Genomic DNA, 27,468 nt, shown 5'->3' with positions numbered 1-27,468 from the left:
ACTTGCTTATGGCAGTGGAGGGAAGGGGAAGATAGGAGGGCAGGATGGGAAGGTCGCTGAGGGGGATGGGCTGCAGGTCTAGCTAGAGGGATGCCCATGGAGCTGCCCACCAGGCACACCTGTTGCAGGAGCCGCCACACCATGCATGTGGTATCCCGGGAGCCTGAGATGAGGTAGATGCCACAGGTATCCAGTGCAAGGCAGGTCACTACATCTGCATGGGGAGGGGAAGGTCCAGGCAGAACAGAGCAGTCACAACCTCCCTGGCCAGCCTCAGAGCCCCACCCTACACCCACATGCCTCATTCTCCCCAGCTCCAGGGCTGTTCATACCAAGGTGGTGGCTGAGCTGGTTCAAGAGCTTGCCACGGGGTAATGCAGTCACTCGCAGGCTGCCGTCCCAGTAGCCACCACTGAACAGCAGCTTTCCATCGGGGGCCACTGCCAATGCTTGCCCACTCACACCACTGCCTGGCACCCACGGGCCACTCAGCAGTCGCTGCGCCCTAACCCAGTAAGGGGGATGGCAGGTGAGGCCAGGCCTCATGGAAGAGACCCAGGCCCGCAGGGACCCTGGCCAGACCTCTCCCCTACAGCTGGCCTACATTCTGATTGGGCACAGGGCATTTAAACCCCCCCCCCCCACACACACAGCCCTCTGTCCTACTTGGGGCTGCCCATGGTGGGGTCTTTGCTGAAGGTGAAGTAGTTGCTTATGTTGCGGTCATAGGGCAACCAGCTGTGGGTGCCCAGCAGCCCACTGGCACTCACGGTCACCTGTAGGCAGGAGAGGGCAGCAGTGGGTTTGGGGCACAGGCAAAGAGGCGGTGGAGCTGAGGTGGGGCCCTGCCCCGTGCACTTACCAACAGGTCTGGGGAGCCCTGGGTGATGAAGGAGTGGGGCTGCCGGTGGGGGACCAAGGCTAACACCAGGGGCACACCATCACTGACAACCTGCAGAGTAAGTGCAGGGCTGGCTGTGCCTGAGCGCCAGCCGGGGCCCCTACTGCACTATCTACTCCCTGGGGCACTACCCTTCCTTTGCCCTCAGCCCCCAGGGGTCATAAAGTAGGCATCATAGACTCAGAGGGCCCTCCAAGAAACAAGCATGAGAGACCAGGGGGCCTTCAGGAGGGCAGTTCAGAAAGTTAGCAAGAAGCTGGGATGGACATAGAAGATCCTTCCAGAGTATCAAGCTTGTTCTCGACCTTGGTCCTCCCACCCCATTACTCCTTGTCCCCCTAGCCCAATGGCAGGGAGAGGGGTGCATAAGAAAAGTCAGGCCTGGGGGCAACATTCCTAAACACAGGCAATAAGGGAAGGGAAGGGGTCCAAGGCCAGATTTCCTCTCCCTTCCGATCTCTCTAAGGCTTTCAGGGTGTTAGGTGAATCAACTTCTTGTCCTGGCCCTAAAAGAAGGTACTCCTCCTGCCCCCATACTCTTCTCATGTTTAGCTTGTTTTCCAAGGTGGCTTTAAATCAGTGAGATTGATTTAAGATTCCTATCTGCCCCAAAGGTTGGGAAGGACAGTGGGGTTAAACCCATTTTACAGAATGAGAAGTTGAGGCCCTGTCCTCTCACTTCTGCGAAGAAAGCCTTGAGCTGGTCCAGATGCTGGAAGATGCTAGGTGAGTTAGTGTCCAGACGTGCAAGGCGATGGGCTACTTCCTCCGCTGAGAGCCGGGTTGGATGTGGCTCCTATGGGCAAGGGGCTGGTCAGCACCATGCTATGGGCATCCCTGCTCCTGTCCTCCAAGCTAGCCTTACCTTTAGCAGCTGACAGGGAGTCTGCCCAAAGTTGCTGATAATGCCTTCCAGAGCTTTCCGTTCCCGCTCATCCGTCACATGGTCCAGGTCTACGGCCCCTACACAGGCAGGCAGAGCAGTGAGGATTCCCTCTGTGCCCTCTGCATTCACCGTTCCTGATCTGTGCCCCCCCTGGCTTGAGTCCAGCACACTGCCCACCTTCGTAGGTGCAGTAATAGAAGACATTGAGGGCCTCCTCGGCTGCCGGCCCCCGCTGCTTGTAGCCGAAGATGAGGTCGATCCACTCATGCAGGTGGGCAGACACATACTCTGACTCCTAGAGTGGGGATGGGGCAGTTAGCCGGGGACGGCTGAGCCCTCACCATGGCCCTCAACGCCAGCTGCCCACCTGGCTGTGTGTGGTCACCTCCTTACCAGAGCCTGGCGGTGCTGCTGGATGAAGTCCTCAGGAGAGCTGGCCCACGGGGGCAGCACCACGTCCCCCACCTTCTCGTTGGTCAGCTGGAGGCAGCCCAGGTCGAAGCCTGGCACAGAGGACTGAGTCAGCCGTGTCCCTGTGCGGTGCTCACTGTTCCCTGGCCGCCCCCAGCCTGTGTTCTCCCTCCTCGTGCCCGCTGCCGGCGCCTCGCACCTACCGTTCTGGTTCTCCAGGAAGTCAGGGAAGTAGAAGAACTCTGGGATGAGCTCCTTCACGTCGGCAGGGCTCTCCAGGCGCGCCTGCCAGGCTGCCGCCACCGAGTGGAACTGCCGGTCAGAGCAGTCAAAGCTGGGGGAGGACACGGGCCAAGGTGAGTGGCGAGAAGATGCAGCCGGAGGGAAGAAGAAAGTGGGGCGGGCCCAGGACCTGCCCCCCTCTGCTTCACACCCCCTGGGCCGCACCGGCCGCTCTGCAGCTGGATGTGCAAGGAGGTGAAGGGCTCCACGCGGATGAGGTAGTGCATCACGCCTGCTGCGTTGGAGTAGTGGGTGCCATAGTGGAACTTGTCGATGGTGCCCGCAGGGTCCTCAAAGCTCTCATACCTGGGGCCACAGTTAGGGGGAGTCAACAGAAGCCCTCCCCTCGCCCATCCCCACCTCTCCAAGTCCGGCCTGCCCACGTGCTCACTTCTCCCTCACGAGATGAGCATGCTTGGGGTTCACCACACCGATGGGCTTGGACAGGTCCCGGAAGACAGCTGGGTTGCTGAGGTCCAGAGTTGGGGAAACGTAGTCCTGCAGGACCCAGGGAAACTGGCCACCCACCCAGGCAGGGGCTGCATGAGGACCCTGAAGGCAGTTACCTACCTACCCTGCCCTGCCCTGCCCCTCAGGAAAATGGGCACAGAGCCTGCCCACAGGTCAAGGGAGCAGGACAAACTGTTCTGGGACAGGATTTCTTTTGGGGAAGAGAGGCCAGGAATAGAGGGGAGTGGGGCTGGGGTCCGTGGGACAGAGGCCAGGTCTTAGTCAGAGAGACACACCTACCCAGGACCCAGCTCGTGGCTTGGCCCACTGGCAGGTGCCCACACTTGGGCGAACCAAGTGCTGACAGATCAGAGGGGCAAGGGTGGAGGTATACAGAGTGGGGCCCTCACCACGGGGTACTGAGACAGGTCATTGTAGGTCCTCCCCGCAATGGTGTTGAGTTGCATCAAGTACTCGAAGTTGGATATCTCACGCTGTACCCATTTCTGGAGGCAAACGCAGGCACGGGGTGAGCCGGCTGGGCTGTCCACCACTGTCCCCGCCCTCAGGCTTCTGACCTCATACCCCACCACCTCTCCCTCCAGGGCTCTCACCTGGGTAAGGCCTGAGGCACGCAGCATCTCCTGGGGGGAGCAGCTGCTTAGGTAGCCTTGAGTGGGGGGCCGCAGGCGCAGGAGCCACGAATACACCTGGTTCCGAACCTGGGTGTGGTGTGGGATAGGGGAGGGTTGGAGCCTGGGAGCCTGGCAAGGAGATGAGGCCGGGGTCCCGCCCACCTTGCACGGGAAGTTGAGGAAGTAGTTGGCCTGATCAATGAAGAAGAGTTCAAGTGCTGAACGGCGCAGGTTGAAACGCCGCAGGTGGACCTCACGCAGCTGGGCCAGCGGGCGCCGGAAGTCGTGGCCGACGCCTGTGGGATGAAGAGTGGGTTTGGGGATCACTCACTCCAGCCCAGCCCAGACCCCAGCCGTTCCCTGCCATCTCCCCAACCCACTCCACCAGGACACACCCTCCTCGGTTTCCACGCGCTCGGTGCTGCCATCGTAGAAGTATACGTGCTGCGTGGTGACCTCCAGCAGCCCTGGGACCACAGCCACTACCGTCACCAGCTGGCACTCAGCCGACAGCACCAGTTTCTCATGCTGTTCATCCAGCTCTGCTGCCTCCATCCTAAAGACCAAGGTTGGGAAGGACAGTGGGGTTAAACCCATTTCACAGAATGAGAAGCTGAGGCCCCGTCCTCTCACTTCTTTCACACCACTGCCTGGCACCCACGGGCCACTCAGCAGTCGCTGGGCCCTGACCCAGTGAGGGGGAGGGCAGGTGAGGCCAGGCCTCATGTTAGAGACCCAAGGCCCTCAGGGGCCCTGGCCAGACCTCTCCCCTACAGCTGGCCTACATTCTTCCACTTCAGCCTCCAGGACTCCCTTCCTGACAAGTCCAAGGGCCACGCTCTCCAAGTGCCATCACGTCGTCAGGTACATACCCTCGTGCCTCCCACAGAGTGAGGAGCTGCCCAGGGCCTGGCGCACACTGGGCCCAGTCCCTGTCCCTCCTCCTACCTGAGCTTCCAAATATCTTGCCAGGACACCAAGCTCTGTCCTCTGCTTCCCCTCACCCAGGCCCTGCTCACTCCCTGCGGCCCCCTTCCTGCTCTGGGTGCCTAGCTAGCACCCAATGCCCCCGCCCCCCACCTGATTTTGGACAGTCCTTTCAGGGGACTGAACTTGGGCAGCAGGAGACAGCCTCAGGGAGGCAGTGGCACAGCAGGTGCACACTGGAGCAGTGTCGGGTCTCTCGAGGGGCCCCACTCACACGGGCTCCAGTGCAGCCAGCTCATCCTCGCCCAGCTGGTCTTCCTGCAGCTCCTCCGGGGGGGTGCTCACTTTGGCCTCTTTGGTCACTGCCAGAGGCAGTGAGGCTTCCTCGGTGGGTGTCAGGGGAACCTCACCTGTAGGGACCAAGGGTACTCAGCCAGAGAAAGGCAGGACTGGAAATACGGGTTAGGTGGACGCAGCTGGCACATTCTCTCACCCAGATTGTCACGGAGGGCGCTAGCTTCCAGGTGAGGGTCGAAATGATGGTTGGGCACCAGCTTCAGACGCATGCGCGAGTATGTCTCAGCACTGGACAGTTTCCAGTGAGGGGTGGGGGGGTCTCTGCAGAATGTCCCCAGTGGCGGTCACAGGGAGGTAGAAGGCTGTAGACCCCCATCCCTCCCAAGCCCACCCTAAAGGCTTCAGATGGCCCCCTCCCTAGCAGGCCCTGCCTCTCCCCTGTGGCTCCGCCCCAAGGCTGGCCCACCTCAGCGCCCAGGCCCCGCAGGGGCTGGAGAGCTGGCGCCACAGCGCCCCCCAGTGCAGCAGGGCGGTGGACTGCTGTGCCGCCTGCTGCTTCAGCACCACGGAGTAGCGCAGTCCCTCCTGGCGTGCCCACCGCTGTGCAGGCTCCAGCACCAACTCCTGGGGCGGGGGAATGGGTCAGTCCTGCTGGCCGCAGCCTGTCCTGCCCCCATTCCTCCACCCTTCCCTGTCAGCTGTCCTCTGTGAGCATGTGGGGAGCAGCTCCCTGTCCCCCACCCTGGGCAGCACACCTGGAAGGCGCGACGACTATGAGCACGCTCCCGCTGGCGCTGCTGCCCACTGCTCATGAGCATGTCATAGCAGGCGTTCCAGAAGCCCGACATGAGGTCGTGGCTCTTAGCGTACGTGTCCATTTCGAACTGAGACATGGTGGGCTGCACCTGCAGGGTTGGGCACCGAGAGGAGATCAGTGCTGGAAGTGGGCCCCAGCCCCCATGCCCTTCCCCGGCCCCTCCTCCAGATACCTGCTTGTCGATGAAGTGGCGCCATTCAGGTGTGACACAAAAAGCCTGGAAATCCTCGAAGAAGGTGGGGCTGCCATTGGTGGGCGGCAGGGAAGGCAGTCCCCACTGCAGCCCCAGTGGCCCATAGGCACGGTCCAGCAGTGTGCGCACTAGTGGCACCAGCCACGAGCAGCGCTCTGCAGCTGCTGCAGCTGCCTGTGGGGGCGCTGCATCCTCAGTGTCCTTCTCGGAGGAAGAGGTGTTCAGCGCCCGCCCCAGTGCAGCCTCCAGCTTGGAGAGCACATAGCAGGCCTCCTCCCGGCGGGGTGGCACTGCGGTCTGCAGCAGCGTGTGTAGCTTCACGTAGGCCTGGGCATGCAGCTGTGGGTGTAAGCAGGAAGCAGGTGGCACCCAGTCACTCAGAGCTCCCTACACCGGCCACACTCCCTACCCCCACACCCACCCCTGTGCTCACCTGTGGGTCTTCCAGCAGGATGTAGCCAAGTACTAGACGCAGGCCAATCTGTGCCATCTCACGGAGATCAGCTGTGCCGTTGGCCAGGTGCGGCCAGGCTCCCAGGCGATCAAGCAGGCTACACACACCTTCAAAGAGCTGCCACACATAACATATTCCCGACAGGTGTCACCAGACGAGGCCAGGGGTCCACAGGGAGGGAGCAAGGTAAAGTCTGGGCTGGGGCCAGGTAGGGCTTGCGCACACAGACGAGTCCACGCTCACAGGCATCCGTGCAGATGCACCCACAACAGCACACGTGGACTCAGCCACCTCCCAGAGCAGATGTCTGCAGGCTCCCGTGGACAGGGGTGCTCACGCTGCTCGTGCTCCTCTGAGCCACGCACCTTTTCACTCCACAGCTCCTGGTTACCATGGCCCTCGGCACACAGGAAGTCCTGCAGCAGACGCAGCAGCCAAAGTGCCTGCTGGGTGAGGCTGGCCAGGACGCCACCAGGGGCCGCCTTGATGTCGGTCAGGGCTGACTCCAGCATCATCTCCAGGAGGCTGGGGGTGGGCGAGGGACTCAGGTGTCTACTCCATTGACTGCCTTCCTTGCTCCCGGGCTCCCCGAGGCCCCTCATCCTCCCAAGTTGCCCTTTCACCTGCGCTTGATGTAGTCTGGGGGGCGCACAAGTGTGGCTGAGGCCCCCAGCTGGGTAAGCACGGAGAAGACCTGGCCACGCTCCCGCCAGGCAGCCTCATCGGTGCCTTCCACACCCCACCACGTCACTGAGAACAGCACGTTGGTGAGCAGGTTGCACAACTCCTCCTCAGAGGTTTGCTGCGGGCACAGGCGGGTGGTGTGGGTGGGGTGCCATCAGGCTGACCCCTGCCAACCGACTCAGCACCCCTGGTCCGCCTGCTAGTAGCAGCAGCAGGAAGCAGAGCGTTCAGCTAACAGGTGGCCTGGTGCCGAGGGCCTGGGTTCTGCCACTGCCTGAGTTCCAGGGAGAATCCAGGGGTCTCACTGGACTCCCAAGAGGAGATGAGGCAGTTCTCATAGGACCAGCAGAGGCTCATCCCCAAACCCAGAAGCACAAGGCAGGACCCTTAGGGCTATGCTGCCCTTACCGACTCTGCCCTGCAGGCTTTCTTGAGGACCCTCTGAAGCCTGGCTGGCATCCCCCACTCTGGCTCGGAAAGACTCACCCTGTTCCAGGACCCCCTCAGGAGCACAACTGCAAGTGAGACCTTCAAGGGGGCAGCAACCCGCCCGACCGGCGGCTGTAGCCCTGGTGGCAGACAGGGCCTCACTGCCAGCCCTATGTGCCACAGGCATCCTCCCTTGGGTACCATGCAGTGGCAGAGGGTGGGCCCACCTCACCTGAGGGTTGCTGGTGTTAGAGGTGTCATCCCCGCTAAGGGTGGGCTCCGGGAGGCTGCCATCCTCCAGCACATTGGAGAGACTGGAGCTGTGGCGGCCATGGGCAGCAGGGAAGGGCCTCGGACCATCCAGTGGGGAAGGTGTGCCAGGCTGGCTGGCTGGAGTAAGAGTCCCACTGCTGCTGCCGCCACCAGCAGTGTTGCCTGAGCCCATGCTGGCCCGTTCCAGGCCCAAGTCAAAGGGCGAGCAAAATGGGGAGAGAGCATGGTAAAAGGCTTCAGGGGGGCAGGAAGCCCCTGAGGGCAGGAAGACATCCGAAGACTCAGCAGGTGACTCAGTGGGTGGCTTGGCCAGGGCTGGCTCAGGGGAGGTGGGTGGTTCTGGGGCAAAGGGCGGGGGACTGCCAGCCGTGGCTGCCTCCAGGACATACAGCCGGGTCAGGACATCCTGCCAGCCAGCTTGTTGGGCCAGTAGCCGCACTACATCCGAGAGTCTGTAGATGAGGTGGAAGAGCTGCGGGCCAGGGCACAGCAAGTGAGGTACACATTTGACCGTCTGCCCCCAGACCCTCCTCCTGGGGCCTTTGCAGGGGAGGCCTCCAGAGACCCCTCATCACAGACAGGCAGAGTGAAGTCCCGAGGGCAGAAGCTGTACCCTGTTCCCCAAAGCTTTCGTCTCTCCCACTCACCTGGCGACAGATGTCCAGGCGGACACTGAGGTCAGCCTGGAGGGACAGCTGTATCACAGCCAGCAGATCTGAGAGGTTCAGGCGGTCTGGGAGGATGGGCAGAGGGGCCTGAGGGACTGGCCACAGTAGAAGGGGCTGTGCTCAGCCCTGGCCCCTGCACCAACACCATCTTCCCTCTTCCCACCTGCCCCGTTTTCCTGACATGTCGCTCCCCTCAACCAGGTTGTACCTGCCCCCAGGAACAGCTTGTAGAGGCCCTGGCAGAGCTGGGGGGAAACAGTCCCCTCAGGCAGGCAGGCAACGAGACCCTGAAGACCATAGTCTGGCAGCCGGAGCCGCTGACGGCCCCAGTCAGGTAATCGCTCGTTCTGCTGCAGTCTGCGCAGTATCTGCGTGGGGGTCATCAGGGGGTTGTCATCATGGGGAAGGGGAAGTCACCACGCAGTTGTGTGGCCCGAGGGAAGGCCTGTGAAGGCAGCTTTATCTGCTGGCCCAAGGCCTGCACCTCCCTACACCCTAGGCAGGGGCCCCAGCAAAGGGGATGCCGCGGTTGGAGGTGGGCTGCGTGTACCTTGCAGACCCGGTCATGCAGCAGAGGCAGCGACCTCGGCCGCACCAGCAGTGCCAGCAGCACTTCGAGGTTCCCCGACTCCACCAGAAAGACAGCCAAGGACTCCTGTGCCGCGGAGCCCTGCAGCAGTGCCAGCAGCAGGTCCAGCGCACCCACCACCTGGCGGTGCAGAGTCTCACACTAGGCTGGGCCCCCAGCGGTCCACACACCCCTCACCCAAGCCTCACCCTCGCCAATGCCAGCTTACCTGGCCATCATCACCCGTGGCCGCCAGAAAACTCAGCACAACCTGTGCCACCTGCACGTCATCGGCTGAGAGGCTGCGTACCAGGAACTCCCGAGCCAGGCCCAGGAGGGAAGTCTGCATCGTGTGCAGGTCGTCAGCAGCCAGGGGGTGCTCCCGCTGCGGGCTGGCGGTCCAGCGCGCACACCCAGCCACGCCCAGGAGAATGGAGGGGACAGAAATCAAGGAGAGGAGGCAAGTGAGCCGGGGGAGCACACCGTCCTGTCCCTAAAGCCAGAGGCCATTGTGTCAGCCCCCATTGCCCATCTGGCCCCACCAGCCTCACCTATAGTGGGTACGCAGGGCATCGAAGATGAACTGGACCCCGTACTTCTTCCACAGCCTCTGTCTGTGCTCACGGACTATGCTGGACATGTACTGGATGTGGCCTGAGTGGCACCAGCAGACGGCTCATGCCACCAGGCTGAGCTGGGCCCCTCAGATCCTCCAGGACAGGGCCATGTGCCTGTCAGACTTCCCAGGGCAGGGCCATATGTGCCTCACACACCCCAGGGCAGAGCTGGATTCTTATCACAGACATCCCTCGGATCTCCCAGAGCAGGGCTGTAACTTCTCAGCCCACACCTGCCCTGAGGCTGGCCCCTTACCCAGGTCCCCACACCTACCGAGACGCACAGCAAAGTCACTGAAGGTCCACAGGTGAAAGTTGAAGAGCAGATGCTGGTAGAGCAGGTACAGGAGGGGTCTGCTGCTCTCAGCTGCCACCTGCTCCATCAGCAGCTGGGCAGACATGAGCACGTTCATGTCCATGGCCCAGCTGGGAACCTGGGGTGGGAGAAGGAGCGGGGCTGAGACGACAGGCACCACCTATCTGCTGTCTGAGCCTCTCAGCTTCCAGCCTTCCCCGCACAGCCATGATGGACACACACATGGCCACCTGCCTGCTCAAAACCCTTAGGTGGCTCCTGCTGTCTCTGAAGTGCAGGTCCCCTGCCCCAGCCTAGGCTGGACCTTTCCCCGGATCCTCTCAGCTAAACCCTGCCCAGCCTTTCAAGTCTCCAAGCGAGGGCCACCTTTCCCAAGCGCTTCCCCGACTGCCAGAGCATCAGGTTCCCCCACGCCGCCCCTCAGTCAGATAGGCGGACACCACCAACCCCGACCCCCCGCCCCCGTCCCTGCACCTGGCCCACCAGGCCCCACCTTTCGCAGGAGGGCCCCGATGATGGCGGGCCCCTGGCACTGCACCAGGCTCTCCTGGTTCACGACGTGGCCCTGCAGGAAGTTCCGCAGCATCAGCAGAAAGGCAGCCACTGCGTTCCTCTCCATGCGTTCCTCTGCCAGAAGGCGAGAGATGTGTTTCAGGGCCCTGCCAGTGGCCACGAGACCTCAAGCACTCCAACCCCATCATGCCAAGATTCCCTCCCTGCAACCCAGGCACCAGGGACACTTACCTGAAGACTTGCCCAGGGGGAGAAGTAGGCCCTGGGTGTTGTGGCCAGAGGTCAATTCAGGCCCCACGAGGTCATGTGTTTCAGCCGGGCCTGCCTCAGCCTCTTGGGGCTGCACTGCCACTCGCTCCAGCAGAGGCAGCAGGGCACCCATGCCCCCCACGCAGTTCACTACATCCTGGGGGCAGAGGGATGGTGGTGAGGGGGCGCCCCCCAGCCAGTTTCCTACCCCACACCACGCAGCAGACCATCCAGCCGGGGACCCTGGACACAGGGGAGTTTTGCTCTCTTGTGGTGGAGTCCCAAAACCCTCCCAGGGTGCCATCCCCCAGCTGGCTCCGTACACACGTGTGCCCCAGGCTCACGCCTCCACACACCGCCCACACGTGCACACGCACCTTCACGTCCCAGGTCTCTACCCTGTGTCCTGTCAGGCGGCCATCCAGCCCATGGCTGGGGGACAGGTCCAGGCAGATGTTGTTCTTACAGGCCTGGGGTAGGGGAGCGAGCAGGCAGCAAGGTCGGATGGAGGAGCGGGGAGCAGACAGAGCGAGGGAGCCAGGGGAGCATCAGGTTGCCCTCCCACCGCCCCGCAGTACCTGAGGGGAGTAATGGAGAAGCAGCTTGCCGCTGAGCTCGTGCAGCTCGCCCTCAGGCTTGAAGGGTGCCGTCTCCTTGGGCCCTGAGGGTGGGCAGGGGCTTCAGACTCACCAGGCCCCTGGCTGCACCCCATCCAGAGCCTGCCTCTTCCCTGCCTGAACAAACAGACCCCCAGAGACACCCTCTCTGCCCTGAACCCTTGGTTTCTGGCCTGAATGCTTCGTAAGTCCCAGCCCCTGGGTCTTGGGACAATGGGGTGGGGGCTGGGCCGGGGGAAGGTGCCGCATACCCAGGGTGCACAGGACCCGCACAGCCGCTGCCTGCAGGGCTTCATGGAAGATGGCCACAGCCCCAAGCTCACCCTCCAGGGACGTGGGGCTGCCCCACCGAGTGTCCTGTGTGCCTGCAAGGGTGGAGCTGATGCTGCCCTCCTGCAGCGGGGCCGCCAGCCCAGACGCCCAGCCAGGGCCTGTGGAGGCTGGGACCGACTGGGAGCGGGTAAGGGAGGGGTGAGTGTGAGCCAGGGCAGCGGGGACTGGTGGCGTGGGCAGCCCCGTGGTGGTGGTGGTTGTGCGGTGCCCAGCAGAGCCGATACAGCAGGAGGAGAAAGGCTGTGGGGACCAGGGTTGGGGAGCAGTCAGGTCGCAGCAAAGCCTGGGGCTCCACTGACATCCAGTTCCTCACAGTGACCTCCGAGGTGCACGGACCGCAGAGGCTGAAGAGACCTACAGGGGCTCCAGGCCCCCCCGAACCATGTTCCAAGTCCCCCCACCTGCCCAAGGCCTCCCCAAACCCTGCCTGGCACACCTCACTGAGGGAGGGGCAGCGGAGGGGTGCTGTCTTGACCAGATGGCCATCTTTGTAGACATGGACCAGGTTCTGGCTGAAGGGCCGGCGCCCAGGCACATGGACGATAGCCACACAGTGCTAGAACGGAAGCCACCACATCAGGCCACACTTGGGACTTGGCACCCCCCTCCACTGGGCCATGTGAGAAGGATGGGGGCTTACCCAGGCAGAGTCGGCAAAGGACACTTCGGGCAAGCTCATGGTCAAGTACTCCTTCCGTGTGCACACTGCCACCACCAGGGTCCCAGCCGCCGTGAAGAAGGCCTCAAACCCTGAGCCACTGCTGGTGAAGAAGCTGCGGGCAGGCAAGCCAGTTATGCTGCCTGTCCCTGCTCCCCCTGGCAGGAGGGCCCTGGCTTCTGGCAGTGACCTACCTGTAAAGCTGCTTTCGCTGGAGTGGCCGGGTGGGGGCTGGGGCAAGCACTGCATCCGTGGGGTGCAGACACAGCCAGGCATGGAAGGTGAAGCCAGGTCCTGGCCATCGCTGCACAGGGGGCACCATGATACCCGCCATGCTGGGTGTGAGGTCAAAGTAGCACAGGGCACGTGCAGGACCCTGGTGCCTGGCCATGCCTGATAATGCGCGGATGATAGCACCTGCGTGTCGCGCCTTCCCAGTCTCGGCTCCACCTGGCCCCGAGTCCAGCCCTGGTGGGGGGCGCAGCAAGCGACGCAGCTCCAAGGGCCTTAATGACACGCGGCCCAGAGCTTGCAGCAGTGCCAGCAACTGCTCCTGGCAGCGGGCCCCCAGGGATACCCCCGTGCTGAGTGTCTCCAACAGGCAGCCCACCAGGCCCGCCTGCACACAGGTGGCACGGCTGGCAGGGCAGCTGTCACAGAGCCACCGGAGGCGTTGTGCTAGGAAGAGCTGCAGCTCGGCTGTGGGCAGTGCTGGTAGCCACTGTGTCAGCACCAGCACCGGCTGCTCGTTGCGGATTGGTGGGGGTGGGCATGTGCTGTGGTCACCCTCCACAGCCTGTGGGTGGAAAGAATGATAGTCCCCGGTCAACCGTGGCACCCTGCCAACAGGGGAGCATCCTGTCCCCGTTTACTTGCCTACAGCAGGAGAGAGCAACTCGGGAGACCCCATCCTGCCCACAGGTTGTGTGTGAGGCTCAGAGGGGCACCAGTGACTGTCACTACTAATAATGGTCCTTCAGCACTGGTAAGCCCTGAGCCTCGGTTGTCAGTGTGGGTTGGCCTCACCCCAGCTGTGTGTTCCTAGGATGCCCCTGGGCCTTGCTGATGTTCAGTTGCCTCTAAGGCCCCACACAGTCCAGAATCCTCACTCCAGTGGCACTGACATGCGTGGGCAGGCCACAGGTCACACTATGTACTGGCCACAGTCAACACAGTCCCACCATCTGTGGTAACCCTGACTCAGTCTCGGCTGCCTCTGGGACCCTGATCCCAAGCTCTTGCACTCACCATGTTGAGCAGCTCTTGCAGAAGCCGATGGGTGGGAGGACCGTGGCTCTGCAGAACCTCCTGCAGGTGAGGGTAGCCGATGCGTTCCTTAAATACCTCCTGTGTAAGGTAGCGTGTGAAAGAAATGAGCACATACATGGGCCCCAGGGCAAACCCATACCCACGGGAACCCTGGAAGGGCTATGCCTCCGGGTCGCTGTGCCGGCAGGAGTGGGGGTGCAGAGGAATTGGGGCATGGGTCCACCTCGGAAGGCTGCAGATGGTGGTCAGCCCACAAGTATCCCTCCCCCATCCAGCTCTGACCTAGGACATCCAGCTCCCAAGGACAGACTGGTGATCACACCCACCCAGTGTGCTGAGCTACGCTCAAGCCGGTAGGACGATCACCTCCTCAGCTCACTTGCTTTGCTCCAGGGACCAGGATTCTTATGGCCACCAGCCAGGCCCGTTCTGGGGACATGTGGTCAATTTAACTCCATCCCACACCCCTACTGCAGCCGGGATGCAGCGTCTCACCTTGGCGGATGGGGAGCCGCTCATGATGCAGGTCAGCACCCTCACTACATGGACTGCAATGGCGTCTGCGTCTTGGTCCAGAACCTTGGAGTGGGGAGGGGCAGTCAGGAGAGGCAGGGGACAAGGTATCGCAGCTGGCAGCACCCTGCAGTAAAGGAGGTGCAGGGCCAGGGCACGTGGCTTGTGCTGGATTAGCTACCCTGTCAGGGTACCAGGCCCTACTCCTTGCTCCAACTGCTGTGACCCTACCCTGAATCTGGCGCCCTCTCAGAGCAGCTTGGCAAGAACCACTCTGACAAAGAGGCCTGGAAAGAAACTGAGGCTGGGAAGGGCCTCACCGGGACAGATCAACAGTGGGCACTCCCGCTGTAACCCGCAAGCCCTGCTTCTCTGGTGCACTTAGGGCTCCCTCCCCACCCATCCCCACCCAAGCTAGACACAGGTGAGCAGGCAGGCCAGCAAGTGCCCCATCACCCACAGAGATTGACAGGGGTCAGGGATTTAAGGGCAATCAATCATGGGATATTAGAACCAGAAGAACCTTCGAGACCTTTAAGTCCTACCCTACCCACTGTCCCCTAGATCCAGGTGGGGACACTGAGGTTCAGCCTGGCTGAACCTGACAGCCACAGGTACACCGCTCACTCCCCCTGCCCCACCCTGAGGGGCTAAGGGTTTAAGGAGTTTGTCAGCAGGTGCTAGGCCATATTTTGGCTCCATGGGGCCTTTGGTCCCAGCTCTGCCTGACTCCCCAAGTGACCTCAGGCAACTTTCTTCCCTCCTCCAGGCCTCGGTTTTCTCATCTCAAAAATGAAGGGGAGTCACCTTGTCCTGCCTGCTTTGTGGGTGAATGGATGTGCAGGTTTTTGGGAAATGAGCATGTGCAGGGGACACATGGGGCTGCTCACGAAGACAAGCCAGGGCAGGGGCTCTGGAGGCTGGGGCCGGGTGTTGAGCCACCAAAAAGGGTGCCCCATGTGGAGCCCCCAGCTGACACCCTGCAGCCTCCTCCAGCCCTGTGCAAGGTGAGGCAGGGAGCACATCATGAGGGCCTGGGGACTCCCAGCAACCTGCTTAGGGTGGGCACAGGAAAGAAGCGGCCCCATGTGGGAGACCCCTCCTCTGTGAGTGACGACAGCCAAATTCCTGAGTACTGGGCTTTTGTTTCCCCTTCTGAGAAAGGAGGGTGGGTGGCTGAGAGTTTCGAAGGTTCCTTCCAGCTCGGCGCAGCCAAACCCCAGCTCCCGATACTACCACCAGGCAGGGCATAGACCACCTCCTGCCCCGTTCTTAGGATGGGGACTTGGAAGGCGGGTGAGACAGCATGGGGGACCCACGCCCGTTGCTAGGCCATGTCGGGCCTGACATACATCCGCTATAGTGCAGGAAAGGCTCAAAGGGGGATTCCCAGGGGGTGGGTGCCCAGGGAGGTGGGTGCCTGAGCCGGTCAGCCCCAGGATGGTACCTTCTGGACATCGGGCTCTGTCAGTAACCGGGTAGCCAGGTCACTGTCCCCCTCAGGGGGCGCCCGGGCCTGCAGGTACAGCTGTGGGGAAGGCGGAGGGCACAGAGTGAAGGAGGCAAAGAAGAGAGGGGAGGAAGATGGGGAGGGCGGGGTTAGAGCAGGACCAGGGGCAGCTGCCAGGGCTCTGCCCCAGAGGGAAGAGCGCCTCCACTAGGCTACCAGGCATTAGGGGCGAACAGGGTGCTCAGCCGCCCACGCCCTGCTCAGATGGGCAGTCGGGGGATGAGCGGGTGGAGTGGGCACTGCGTCTGAAGCAGCTGAGCCCTCCTCCAGCCCCTGTACTTGGGGCCAAGGAAAGGGAAACCAGGGGCCAGGAAAGCTCCCTTCTTTCCATAACAAACCCACTCCTGTGGGATACAGAGCCATCCCTATAGGGGCCTCAAGGGGACAAGCCCTTGTCCCTGCACCAGGCCCTCCCGCTGAACCACAGTCCAACCCACCAGCTACAACCCCCCACCTGGTCCAGCCTGTTTTCGCTCAGCAGCAACTTGGCACCTACACATGGCTCCCCTCCGGTTCTAAGGGCAGCCCCCCCAGCCTGGGCCCCACCCACCTTGCTGTTCTGAATGAGGCGAGTGAGGTGTTCAAAGCAATTGTTGCTGAGGAAGGTGGCTTGCAGCACCGGCCGGTCCTCACATGCCAGCATCATGGGGATGGCGTCTGTGGAAAGGTCAATGGTGAGGCCCTGCCCAGTCCCCTCCAGACAGCCTTAAAAACCTTCTTTCCTATGCTGCCCAGTCCAGCCTCTCCGTCATCGCTTGGGCCTTCCCCTTGTGGTACGTCCTCCCCAAGAGACTGGGCACCCATACCCACCTAGCATGCTGACTCGCAGGGTAACAAGGGCCTCTTCAGAGCCTGAGCTCGGACCAGCTGGCCAGTCGGCATTAAGGACGTGGAAGTAGCCCTCAAGCAGGGCACGAAGCTCTGGCCCTCGGGGGGGTGCACGGCTGGCATGCAGGACATGTACGGCACCCACTAGTGCCTCCAGCGCCAGCGGCACTAGGCGTGGGTCCTGGGCTGGCACATGGCCCCAGGCCCGCACCACACCCAGCAGGCCCTGCACAGAGCCATCACTCACAGCCATCTGCCCATTCTCCTGCAGGTGTGACAGAGACGGGCAGTGGGCAAGAGGCTCACCCAGCACAGAGACTTGAGACGGCCACCCTCTGGCCCACAGGCTCAGCTCCCAGCCTACCTTTCCCCCTGCGAGGACCGCGCCAAAGAGGTGGATGAGACGCAACAGCAGCATGGGAGGCAAGTGATCTGCATCCTGCAGGCTCTCTGGGTAGGGGGGTGGTGGGCAGGGCAGGGCAGGACAATGTCACCAAGGTTGCAGGGCTGTGGACCCAGGGGACTGCACAAGAGGTGAGTGCCCTGGGGTGGAGGGGAGAGGGAGCTGGGCCAAGTAAAAGACCCAGCCTGGGGGAGAAGACCTGGCTCTGCCTGGGTTGGGGGGGGGGTCTAAGAAGTCATGGCTCTATTTTAGGGGGTCTGAAAGGGACGTACCCTTCTTTAATGGTCTTGAGGGAACATGGCCCTGCCCTGAGAGCCCAGCCAGTTCTTCAGATCCTTAAACCTCAAAGTGGGGGCTCCTGGGTGAGCACATCCCTGCTCTGCTTCCCCATAGGTGACCGAGGGTTTAGTTTCTCAGATGCAAATCTCCTGCTCCCTCTGCCTCTGTGACAGTTAGAGCTTCCCATGCCCTGCTCCGGGGACCCTGCTGTATCTACTGTACTGATGCCCCCCTCCCCCAAGTGTCCTCACTGGGGACTTCTAGGGGCTTTCACAGCCTCGTATGTGGGAGGGCCACCTGGCCCTGCTCCAGCAAGCTGGACAGGATGCCAGGCCACGGACTGAAACCCAGAGGGCAGAAGGGACCTGCCCAGGGTCACATGGGTGGGGGAGGGGTGGCTGGCACGGGTGGGAGGCCTCCCTGGGGACGGGGCTTTTGAGGTGAGGCCCGAGAAGGCAGTTGGCTCATGAAGGGACAGGACACAGCATGGGCAAAGACCCTGGCAGGGGTAAGCAGTAGCACTCAGGGAATGACAGGACAGGCGAGCAAGCGGGGCTGGAGAGAAGGGCTGTGGGGAGGAGTGGGATTTGATCTTGAGGGTGTCAGGCCATTATCGAGGGATTCACAATGGGAGGAACAAAATCCAGTTTGTTTTGAGAAGAGCACCCAGGCCATGGGAGAAGGGAGGCAGGGACCAGGGGCAGGTGGCAGAGAGCTCCCCCAGAGCTGCTGCCTCCCCTCCAGACCCAGGCCCACGGCTCCACGGGGCACCACAGAGGCACTTCATATCCCAGTAGGTCACCACCTTCCCACAGCCCTGCCTGCCCCTGTGCAGGCCACATCCTGCCCTGAGCACATCTAGCATCCTCGCCAGTCTCCCTCCAGAGAGAGGAGAGAGACGACCCAGGAGAGCAGGGTCACCAGGGAGAACAGGTGGCCAGAGGTGTCCTGGGCACCAGCTCCTCTGGCAGTAAGGGAGCAGCAGGTGGAGACCCTGGGGTAGCCAGTGTCTCCAGGAGGGGTGGAGCCTGGGTGGAGGCCACAGGGACGAAGGGATTGGAACAAGGAGTTTTCAGGTGGTCTAGATCAGAGCAGGGTACAAGTGGCTGGGAGGATCCCGGAGATGGGAGGGAAGGAGGAGGGCAGGCCAACCCCACCCCTCACCTGGCGGGGGCCCTCACTCCAGCCCAGGAAAGAAATTACTCATTTTACCCAGGTTCGCCCTTTTTCTTCTCTCTGCCCCTAAACTCCTGCTCAGCCTCTGGAGGTCCCCTCAAACACTCATGGCTGTCCTTGCCCTGCGTGCACCCGCCACTATGCTATGCATGGGATCAGGAAACTGCAGAAAGGGGCCTAGGTTTGGGGGTGGGGACAGGTGGAGCAGGGGCGGGGCCTGACCTCGGAAGAAGGCGCTGAATTCACAGGGAAAAGCAGCAGGAGCGAACTTGTATTTGCTCTTCTCCTTGGAGCTGATGACTTCCCTGGGGGGTGAGGCCAGGCACCTGAGCCCAGCTCTCACCCCTCCTCAGTCCCCTCCACACCTCTGCCATAGACCAAGCCCCCATCCTCTCCCCAGCCTCCTCTGGGTCTCACCCACTGTGCTGGCGCCGCCAGGTCTGGTAGGGGTCAAAGAGGCCCTCACAGAGGAGTAGGGAATGTAGGGCCACATTCTCCAGCTGGGTCCCACGGCCCTCCTGTGGTGGTGGCTGTCCTTTCAGCTACAGGTGTGGGGAGAGAGGGCGGGGGGTTAGCCCAGCCATGACTCCTGCCTGCCTCTCCCCACCCACCCCAGCCCCTTCAAGGACACCTCACCTCGGTCACCAACCCAGTCAGCAGTGCCAGCACCCGGGGCAGTAGCACTTGGCCCCAGCCTGCCTCTACATTCTCCAGGTTCCTGGGGGAGCAAATGATGGGAGAGGTCACAATAATCTGTTGTGCCCCCAACTCCCTCTGGCCCATAGCTGCAGGCCCCTGCCCGTGGAGGGGACAACAGGGATCACCTGCAGAGAATGATGAAGAGCTTGAGCAGCAGCAGGGCTTGCTCCAGGTCCGCCCCATCCAGCTGCTCGGCCAGGACATGCAGCGCATCCAATGGCAGCACCGGTACCTCTGCACCTGACTCCTCTGGCCTGCAGGGAGGGGAGTCACTGGGGTGCTAAGGACCCCTCAATCTCCCTGCCCTGGCTCTGCCCTCTGTGCAGACCCAGCCTCACCTTCGTGGCTCTAGGGAGGACAGTGAGATGGTCTTCTCGAAGGCACCTACAAAGGCCTTCAGCCACTGCTGCAGGTAGCCCAGGTCCTTCTGCAGGCAAAGGAGTTCAAGGGAATGGTGGTGGGGTGGGGGCAACAGGGTACAGCGAACAGGGGAGGCACAAGGGGGCATAGACAGAGGTGTAAAGTGAATGCAGGTGGACACAGGGCATGTACCGGGATTAAAGGCAGAGCAGTGGGGGGAGGGAGGACAAGAACTTGGAAGGTCCGCATTAGGACTGCAGTACCTACAGGCCCCTCTCTGGTTCTCTCAGCCTCCCAGTCTCTGTTCCCACCTCTAACGCCTGTGACCCAGGCAGGCCAGACACTGCCGGGGGGAGGGGCCTAAGTGGGGTGTGGTTGTGGCCCATAGTGGTGCTGGGGCTGCAGGAGGTCTCCCACACAGCAGCAGCCCACTACCCAAAGTTTTGGGCTGGGTCCTCCTCTGCCACCTCCTCCCAGCTCAGCAGCCACCACCTCCAGGAAACATTCCTTGACTGCGGACCCCAGGATGCATGTGCACTGCTGGACAGGCAGACTTAGACGCACACACATCCCCCGCGACGTACAGGTGGCAGAACGCCCTCCCCTTGCCCTAAGACTCTCCACCCGCCCTCGCTAGTTACCTGGACCCCAGGCCCCAGAGCAGGTTCCATGGGCAAGAGGGGTAGCGGCGGAACCCAGGTCTGGGCGCCGCCAGGGAAACTTTGGTGTGAACGGGAAATGTCTCCTCCCGCCCCGGGCTGGGGCAGGAAGCGCAGAGTCACGGTGGGGGAGGGGGACCGCTTCCTCCCGGCAGACCGCAGGGATGTGGGGGGGCCCGGGGCACCCTGGGCCCAGCAAGACAGGCTGCGAGGGACCTGTCCTGACACTGGGGGCGGAGCGTGAAGCACAGAGGGCGGGGCCACCCTACGGTGGGTGGGACTTGTGGGTGGGCTCTGGGCTCTGGGCCAGAGACTAGTTTCACAGGCATGAGATCTGGGCCTGGAGGAGCTCCCATCCAGGAGGGCGTTCTGCTCCATGCTGCTGTAGCAATCTTCATTCAAGGCACCCACAGGTCCCTGACCTAGATCCAAGGCCTCAGGACCAGAAGACGATGTGGAACACCCACCCATACCTTTGCCCCACACCCCATGTCCTGGCCCTACCACCCGGACCCTGCAGGTTTCTTTGCTCAGGGACACAGCTGAGTAAGTCCTAGGCTAGCCCTAATCTTTCTAACCTCTAAGCCCCTCCCAGGGCACGGGTGACGAGGGTTGCGACTTGTACCTGAGCTCCTCCTTATACCACTCCCTCCCTCCATGCTGGCCCCTCCAGGAGCTTCCAACCAGTTGAGCCTAAAGGCAATTTTCTTTCTGAGAGTCAGAGAGGTGGGGCAGGGACTAGAGTGGAGGATGAAGAGACAAGGGACACATCATGGTCAGCACCCAGCAGGCCTGAGGCTGCTCCCCAGGGGCTATGGACCTCATACCCAAGAACCTCCAGAACTATCTTTGGATGAAGCTAATTTTTGCAGCTTGAGGGCCCCAGACCCCAGGGCCAGGTCTGAATGGCCCCAGGGAAGGAGGCCTGACCCCAGCAGACCTGGGCCAGACCCACAAAAAACCCAAGCAAAGCAGCTGTCCACCCTGTGTTTGGGGACTTTCCTTGTGCATTTTGACACAAATCCGAAGCCCAGGCAACTCAGAAAGGGGCTGAGGCCACCAAGGCACAAGCCCATAGCCCTGTGACTTTTTGTCAGTTAGTTATGTCCACCCTCTGCTGCTTGCAGCCTCTGCCGCAAGCAGCAAGGAGACCAAAATGCCCAGATCCTGAAAGAGCAGGGGAGGCTGGGGCTCCTGCTCCATTTCTTCTCACCCCTCCCATTACAGATGGGGAAATGGGAGGCCCCAGAGGGGATGCCCCATCCAGTACCTCAGCTTCAGCTGTTCCTTTGAGGGTGCTGAAAGCCAGATTTTGTTCTAGGCCAGGACCACTCATGGTTGCTAGCCAGCCAGCCCACCTGACCATGTGACCCCTGACCCCTACCTCAGTGGCCCCACAGACCCATCTGCTGTCAAAAGCGTCTTCAACACTGTCTTCTCATCTCCTACGCAGTCAAGCTAGTCATCTCTCACCCAAAATGTGGGTCCTTCCTGCCAGCTGCAGCTCTCCTGAGCACCTGAAAGCCCAAATTTGATCATGCCCCCCTCCCCCTCCCCAATAAATGCTCAGTTGCTGAGCTTGGCATTCCAGGTCCCTGGTCCAACCAGGGGCTGCTTCTCCAGCCTTTGCCCCTTCCCTGTGATTCACATCCTCCTGTCCAGGCCTCTGCCCACCTCGTGCCTACTGCATCCTGTGACTTGGGCTTTTGGTACTTAAGCAGGAACCTCCCACCCTCCCCATGGCCATCATCTGGATCAGCCCTCCCAGAACAGGGGTGGGTCCCTCAAACTCTGCACACTCCTGCTTTCTGTCCCTAGAACCACACCCTCAGCCTGTCCAGTCCTGCAACTCTCAGTAGGTTCGGGGTCAGGGCTGGGGCAATCAAGGCAGCCTTCATGAGCTCTGGAGGGGACATGGAGGGAGCATGAGGGCGTCTCTAAAACACCACTAGGCAGGGGTCGGGGTAGCTGCTGTCCTACCTTTCTAGGTCTCACCTTTTCTCCCTGGGAGGCCTCAGGCCAGTTCTGACCTGCACCCAGCGTCGTGAGGCTGCCGTATGCAGGGGTATGGGAGTCCCTGCGGGAGCCAGGGTCAGAAGACAGAGCAGGGCAGGGGGACAAGAGCAAGGTGGTACTGCTGCGTGTGAAGGACTCCAGAGCCCAGAAGGTGTGGCTGTAGTGCTCGGGCTCCCCATTCCCCTCTTGGAGCCTCTGCCCCAGTCAGGCCCTTCCTCCCTCCCCAGCTCTGAGCAGGAACCTGAAGCAGGGCCACCCCCCCTGCCCCAACCCAGCCCTTCCCCTGAGGGCAAGTCAGGACCTGCCATACCTGCCAAGCCCTCCCCAGGTAAGTGGTCCCAGGCCCTGTGGCAGGGGAGAATGCTGTGGGTATGGGGGAGCTTGGTGTCCCTGGGAAGAAAGGGTCTTGTGGTCATCCTGTAGGGACCCCAACCTATGGACAACCAGCTGTGAGGCACTCAAGAGTGCTGCGGGTGAGGGGCTCCCAAGGGATGGTTAGGCTCAAACGGTATCGGAGTGGGAGGGCATGGAACTGCCACTGCCCTGGCACTGAGGGAACTTGGAGGGTTGAGGGCAGGTGGCTGTAGCATGGGAAGGGGAAGAGTTTGCCGGGTGGACAAGGACCACTGAGCTGCCTGACACCATGCTGTCCCCAGACCCTGCTTGACCTGCCTGAAGCCCAGCACCCAGTGGGACTCCAGTAGACATCAGTCACCATCACTGCCCGATCAGCCAGTCACCCACCCTATCACAAGCTCCCATCTTTAGAGCAAGTCCACCTTCCCCCACATCCGAGGCCTGCATGGGTGGTACCCACCCCAGAACCACTGGATACCCCAGCCCAAGGGCATTACTTGCTGCCACACCCCCACAGGTCTGCATGTGGTTTGCTGTCCATGTTTCCTCTACTGAAATGCCCCCCATTGGGACGAGCACCTCTGCCAGCACCCCCCTGTCTGGTGCCTCAGAGGTTGGGGTTACCAATGGAATCGGTGGTTAAGGGCATGGGTTCTGGAGTCCAGTCCCCATTCTAACTCTTGGTAGCTTCTTACTTACCATTTATTTATTTATTTATTTTTTGAGACACAGTCTTGCTCTGTTGCCCGGGCTAGAGTGCCGTGGCGTCAGCCTAGCTCACAGCAACCTCAAACTCTTGGGCTTAAGCAATCCTCCTGCCTCAGCCTCCCGAGTAGCTGGGACTACAGGCATGCACCACCATGCCCAGCTAATTTTTTCTATATATATTTTTAGTTGTCCAGCTAATTTCTTTCTATTTTTAGTAGAGACGGGGTCTTACTCTTGCTCAGGCTGGTCTCAAACTCCTGACCTCGAGTGATCCTCCCACCTCAGCCTCCCAGAGTGCTAGGATTATAGGCGTGAGCCACTGTTACTTACCATTTAACCTCTTTAAAACCATCCCTTTGCTTAATGGGTAAAAGCTCTCCAGCCACACCCACCCAATACCAGGTCAGGATGAATGGGGGCTTCAAATCTAAGGGCTCTGGCCTGCCCAAGCTCCTGGCATTCTAGGGCAACACTCTCCAGCCCCCTCTGTGAGTGGCAGGTAAGAGGTAGACCTTGGCTCATTGGCAGAGCTGAGGTCTCCTGGGCTGGCTGCCCGAGGCAGGGGAAACGGAGGTTGTTAATGGACTCCAGGGAAGATCTACAAGCAGGTAGGAAGAGAAGATTGCAGCTCAATAGTGGGTGACTCCTCTCAGTCAGAGTTCCCTGGGTGGTGGTGAGCATGTCATCTCCAGGGACAGACAAGCAAAAATGGGACAAGTTGGGGTAGGGTCTGTCCTCTCTCAGGCCTAGGGAGTCTCCCCACTCAGCATCATGAGGGGAAGGGCAATGTCAAGCCAAAGGTGGCTTCTGGCTACATCATGAGGTCTGGAGGTCAGACTTGGAGGACCTTAGGCCATGGGATGAAGCAGGAAGATGGGGACTTTGCCAGAGGACAACTGAGGATAGTGGTCTGAGTGCCTAAGCCAGTCTCTTCCTCTTACCTGGAGAGGGGGTACTGGAAAGGGTGGTTGGACTTTCTGGTCTCCATAACACCCCCCCCGCCCCGGGCTAATGATCCCCTTGTACTATCACTGTGGAAACTGGGAATTTCCTTCCAGAGTCCCCACAGTAACTGACCCCCTTTCCATGGGGACCCCATACTTTCCCATCAGCTTCCCAGTTACTATAACAACTCCAGGGATTACCATCTCCTCACCCCTGGGCTCTGTCCTAATCTCCCCATCACCTCAGTTGCTCTTACTTCAGTTTCCTTGGTCACAGAGGCAGGGAGGAAGAAACCCCATTGTCCCTCTGAGGTGCTGACAGAGACCAAGCACCCAGAAGGCTGTTCCACCTTCCCTTTACCCATTTCAAGAAGGTAAACTGAGGCCTAGGAAGGAATATGACCCAGATAAGGTCCCAGGGGGCCTGGCCATGTTTTCATGAGGCAGTAGAGATCACTGGTCAGGGATAAGGGATGTGGGGGAAGGGTGGGCAGAGCAAGGTCAACTCTGGCTCTGACCTAACCTCCCTAGAGGCCGTGTGAGTCCTTACAGGCATAACTAGAGAGCTCAGCTTGTGCTCCCACTTGTAACCTGAGTGTTTGTCCTGCCCTGACCTTTGTGACTCCAAGTGCCCCTCAGCTCTTGGTACTCCCCCCACAGTGCTCCTTGTCACTGGGGGCTGTTGAACAACATCATTCCACTGCTCTAGCCTGAAAGGGGGCCACTCATTTGCATGCTATTTTACATTAACTCTTACATGCTGCCCTACTGCCAGCCTGTCAGGTGCTGTCCCTGTCCCCTTGTCCTCTCACTGCCTTCCTATGCCTTCCCTGGGGGAGCTCTGGTGGGTTCGGAGTCCTCTGGATGTGCCCCCACCCTCTACCAGGCCTCCTTGGCTACCTCTGCCTGTTCTCCACTCCTGACAACTTGCTTCTTATATTTCCCACTGCCATGTGCTTGCTCCTGCTGTTCCTGTCCCCTGAGCCATCAAAGCCCAAACTCAGCCTCTTTTGGGATGCCTTCCTTGATTGGTCACTACCATGGGGCCCATCTCCTCTCCCCAGTGAATATCCAAGGAGCACCTACTAAATGCAAGGTGCGACAACCTTGGTAGGACCCTGCCTTGGTTTCCTCACCAGGGCCCTGAGGAACTCTGAGTGATGTTCAGGGGCACTTGGGCCCTTCCCTCCTCTCTCAGTAGCCACCCACAGCCCTCTCACCCACCATGTGACCCCCAGTTGAGCAGGGCCCACAGGGGGAGGGTTGGGGGGGTCTAAACCTGGGGACTTTAAGGTGAGAGGAAGGGGGGCGTGCCCCCCCATGTTCCCACCCAGACGGACAACTAGGGAAACAGGTTTGCCAGCTGATGTCAGCTCTCACTGCTGAAGGGAGGGGCGCAGGCGTTGCTGGCTGGGTGCTGGCCAACTCAGGGGTCTCTTAACACCCTCTATCAGCTCCTCCCCTCACCTCGCATTCTCCTTCCCTCAAGCACACACACAATAGGTCCCTAGCAGGACTCAAAATTACTCAGCACTACCCCTCCCTGGGAGCCCAGCACAAGGGGTGGGGACGGTGTTCCGGGGGCAGGAGCAGGACCAGGCAGCAGGAAGGCAGTGCTGGGTGGCCTGGCCCCGCCCGCTCCTGGCTCTGCTCTCACATCCTGGATTTGTTTGCCCGGCCCCAGGCTGCCCCCTGCCTGCCCAGGCTTCCAAAGCTACAACCAGCCGGCCTGTGCCCCATACCTGCCCAGTGAGGTGAGGAGCTGGGGGACGGTGTCAGCACGGATATGAGTGCTAAACACCTCCTGAGGGGATGGGGGGTGGGTGACTGTGTGCACAACTCAGCTAGAAGGGGCATCAGGAGGAAACCATGCTGCAGGTACAGTCCTGGTCTACCAAGATACCCCAGCAGGCTGCCATCCAGCCTGAAGACCTATCATTAACATCTCTCAGACTCATCACCTGGTTTAAGCCCCCTTCGCCTGGTCACAGACAAAGAACCTGCCCACAGCTAAAGAGCAATCAGAGGTAGGAGGACCAGGGGTAGGTTTCCCTCCAGACTCTTTGTTCCTTCATGAGGACCAACCATCGGAGATGGAGACAGAAAGGGTGGGGTGAGGTGGGGAGGGGACAGGGAAGCAAGGAGCCTTCTCTGGTCTGGGCCAGCCATAGTGTCTACCCCTCTGCAGAGTCCAGGCAGCCCTTGAGGTCAGGGCTGTCAGTTTTACAGGCAGGGAAGCAGAGGCTCAGAAGTACAGAGTTTGGTCCGGGTCACACCAAAGACCACACCTACTCTACTCACTGCCTCCTGCCAGGGACCTGGACCTCTCACAACCTGAGCACACAAAAGAGGCTGTGGTCATTATGGCCTGGATTCCAGGTCCCTGGGAGATGGTTGGTCAGCCTCTTCACATAGGCCCAGCTGGTCTGAGCATGAACTTCCTCCTGGTGACAAGCTGTTCACGGGCATACAATGATCCATTGTGCCCAGGGCACACCTGAGCCAAGAGCATGATGCCAAGCAGGTGCAGGGAGGGAGGTGCTGGGTTAAACGGAGGGAGGTGTTACCCTGGGATCCCTCCCTGCTGTGGGTGCACAAGGAAAGTGGGGCCTATGTGTATGAGACAGAGTTTGGGGGACACCAGTTTCTCAGCTGATGGGATACTAGGGTCAGTCACTTCCCTCACCTTTTGAGGCCACCTGACATGGTTTCTGAGGCAGGGGTGGGGAGCTCAGGAGGAAAGGGCCTCCCTCCAACCCCTTTAGACATTCCTCCTGCCCTCAAACCCCCAACCACGCCTTGGATATCCAAAGCAAAACCTTATTTTCTGCTCTTAGAGGGTCCACCCCCCAAAATGGGGGTGGGACCACCTCAAGTCTGGGAGGAGCTTGTCACTGCCTGTTCACTGGGGGCGTCTGAGTCAAGTAGGACCTGCGGTAGGAGCATCCCCCCTCCACACCCCTAACCCTAACACACTCAGACCTGTTGGCCACGGTCACCTAACCGGGCCGCACCCACAGGAGGGGCAGCCCACATGGAAACTGAGTCCCATTTTCCCTTCCGACCCGGCCGGGCAGTCTCCAGTTCTTTCCAGGCCTCAGTTTCCCTATCTGTAAAGTGGCGAGTGTCCGGCTGCCTTGACCCAGGACCCTCTCCTCCTGTAAGCAAGACTCAGGCTGCGCGGTCCCGCTGGAGAGGCTGCTGTGAAGTGCGCGCCCGCAAGCTCTGTTCCCCAGGTATAAGTGCCAGAGGCACCCGGCTGGCCGGGGGCACACACGTGTGAGTGGAGCCGGAGGACGCCCCGCGTGCGCGGGCGCATCTCCGCTGTTCGGGCATCGCCGGGCGCAGGTGCAGCAGGCGCGGGGTGCGCGAAGCAAGGGGTACAGCGGGGGCGGGGCGGGCTCACCTGCGTGTAGTAGAGCAGCCACAACTCGTAGAGCCGCTCTGAGGCGGCCATGGCCCGGCCTGGCTCTGGACCTGCTGCGCGCCACCTGTCGCCGCCTCCTCCGCGCCGCCCTCCGGTTGCCCCCGGCCAGTCCCATGGGCGGAGGGCGTCACTCCGGGGCGGA

General features: G+C 61.1%; 1 protein-coding gene across 2 annotated transcripts in view; it reads right to left on the bottom strand.

Annotated features, from left to right (window-relative positions):
• The window catches only part of NBEAL2 (neurobeachin like 2), a 29,148-nt gene extending 1,680 nt beyond the window's left edge, over nt 1-27,468 (bottom strand). Inside the window, exons 1-49 of one of the 2 annotated variants that reach the window (XM_069475606.1) lie at nt 27,306-27,468; nt 19,194-19,282; nt 18,981-19,109; nt 18,793-18,874; nt 18,574-18,698; nt 18,379-18,461; nt 16,663-16,748; nt 16,281-16,563; nt 16,021-16,127; nt 15,408-15,488; nt 13,943-14,026; nt 13,427-13,525; nt 12,373-12,974; nt 12,161-12,293; nt 11,957-12,076; nt 11,439-11,760; nt 11,149-11,231; nt 10,948-11,040; nt 10,553-10,727; nt 10,302-10,435; nt 9,767-9,926; nt 9,427-9,529; nt 9,105-9,267; nt 8,858-9,016; nt 8,516-8,675; nt 8,287-8,372; nt 7,599-8,111; nt 6,877-7,055; nt 6,619-6,778; nt 6,233-6,370; nt 5,779-6,138; nt 5,545-5,694; nt 5,256-5,413; nt 4,986-5,110; nt 4,767-4,902; nt 3,961-4,121; nt 3,545-3,861; nt 3,341-3,436; nt 2,872-2,996; nt 2,646-2,786; nt 2,402-2,532; nt 2,181-2,290; nt 1,965-2,082; nt 1,767-1,864; nt 1,581-1,697; nt 863-952; nt 667-776; nt 333-505; nt 120-214 (exon numbers count right to left, since the gene is read on the bottom strand). In XM_069475606.1, coding sequence (XP_069331707.1) covers nt 120-214; nt 333-505; nt 667-776; nt 863-952; nt 1,581-1,697; nt 1,767-1,864; nt 1,965-2,082; nt 2,181-2,290; nt 2,402-2,532; nt 2,646-2,786; nt 2,872-2,996; nt 3,341-3,436; nt 3,545-3,861; nt 3,961-4,121; nt 4,767-4,902; nt 4,986-5,110; nt 5,256-5,413; nt 5,545-5,694; nt 5,779-6,138; nt 6,233-6,370; nt 6,619-6,778; nt 6,877-7,055; nt 7,599-8,111; nt 8,287-8,372; nt 8,516-8,675; nt 8,858-9,016; nt 9,105-9,267; nt 9,427-9,529; nt 9,767-9,926; nt 10,302-10,435; nt 10,553-10,727; nt 10,948-11,040; nt 11,149-11,231; nt 11,439-11,760; nt 11,957-12,076; nt 12,161-12,293; nt 12,373-12,974; nt 13,427-13,525; nt 13,943-14,026; nt 15,408-15,488; nt 16,021-16,127; nt 16,281-16,563; nt 16,663-16,748; nt 18,379-18,461; nt 18,574-18,698; nt 18,793-18,874; nt 18,981-19,109; nt 19,194-19,282; nt 27,306-27,356 — 7,593 coding nt within the window. In that variant the 5' untranslated portion in view covers nt 27,357-27,468. Of the gene's footprint in view, nt 1-119; nt 215-332; nt 506-666; nt 777-862; nt 953-1,580; nt 1,698-1,766; nt 1,865-1,964; nt 2,083-2,180; nt 2,291-2,401; nt 2,533-2,645; nt 2,787-2,871; nt 2,997-3,340; nt 3,437-3,544; nt 3,862-3,960; nt 4,122-4,766; nt 4,903-4,985; nt 5,111-5,255; nt 5,414-5,544; nt 5,695-5,778; nt 6,139-6,232; nt 6,371-6,618; nt 6,779-6,876; nt 7,056-7,598; nt 8,112-8,286; nt 8,373-8,515; nt 8,676-8,857; nt 9,017-9,104; nt 9,268-9,426; nt 9,530-9,766; nt 9,927-10,301; nt 10,436-10,552; nt 10,728-10,947; nt 11,041-11,148; nt 11,232-11,438; nt 11,761-11,956; nt 12,077-12,160; nt 12,294-12,372; nt 12,975-13,426; nt 13,526-13,942; nt 14,027-15,407; nt 15,489-16,020; nt 16,128-16,280; nt 16,564-16,662; nt 16,749-18,378; nt 18,462-18,573; nt 18,699-18,792; nt 18,875-18,980; nt 19,110-19,193; nt 19,283-19,856; nt 19,916-27,305 lie in introns of those variants that run through there. The other variant, XM_069475607.1, reaches the window with a different exon arrangement.

The sequence above is a fragment of the Eulemur rufifrons genome, chromosome 7 (genome assembly GCF_041146395.1).
Source record: "Eulemur rufifrons isolate Redbay chromosome 7, OSU_ERuf_1, whole genome shotgun sequence".
Taxonomy (NCBI): Eukaryota; Metazoa; Chordata; class Mammalia; order Primates; family Lemuridae; genus Eulemur; species Eulemur rufifrons.
This window is presented reverse-complemented; position numbering and strand designations above follow the sequence as displayed.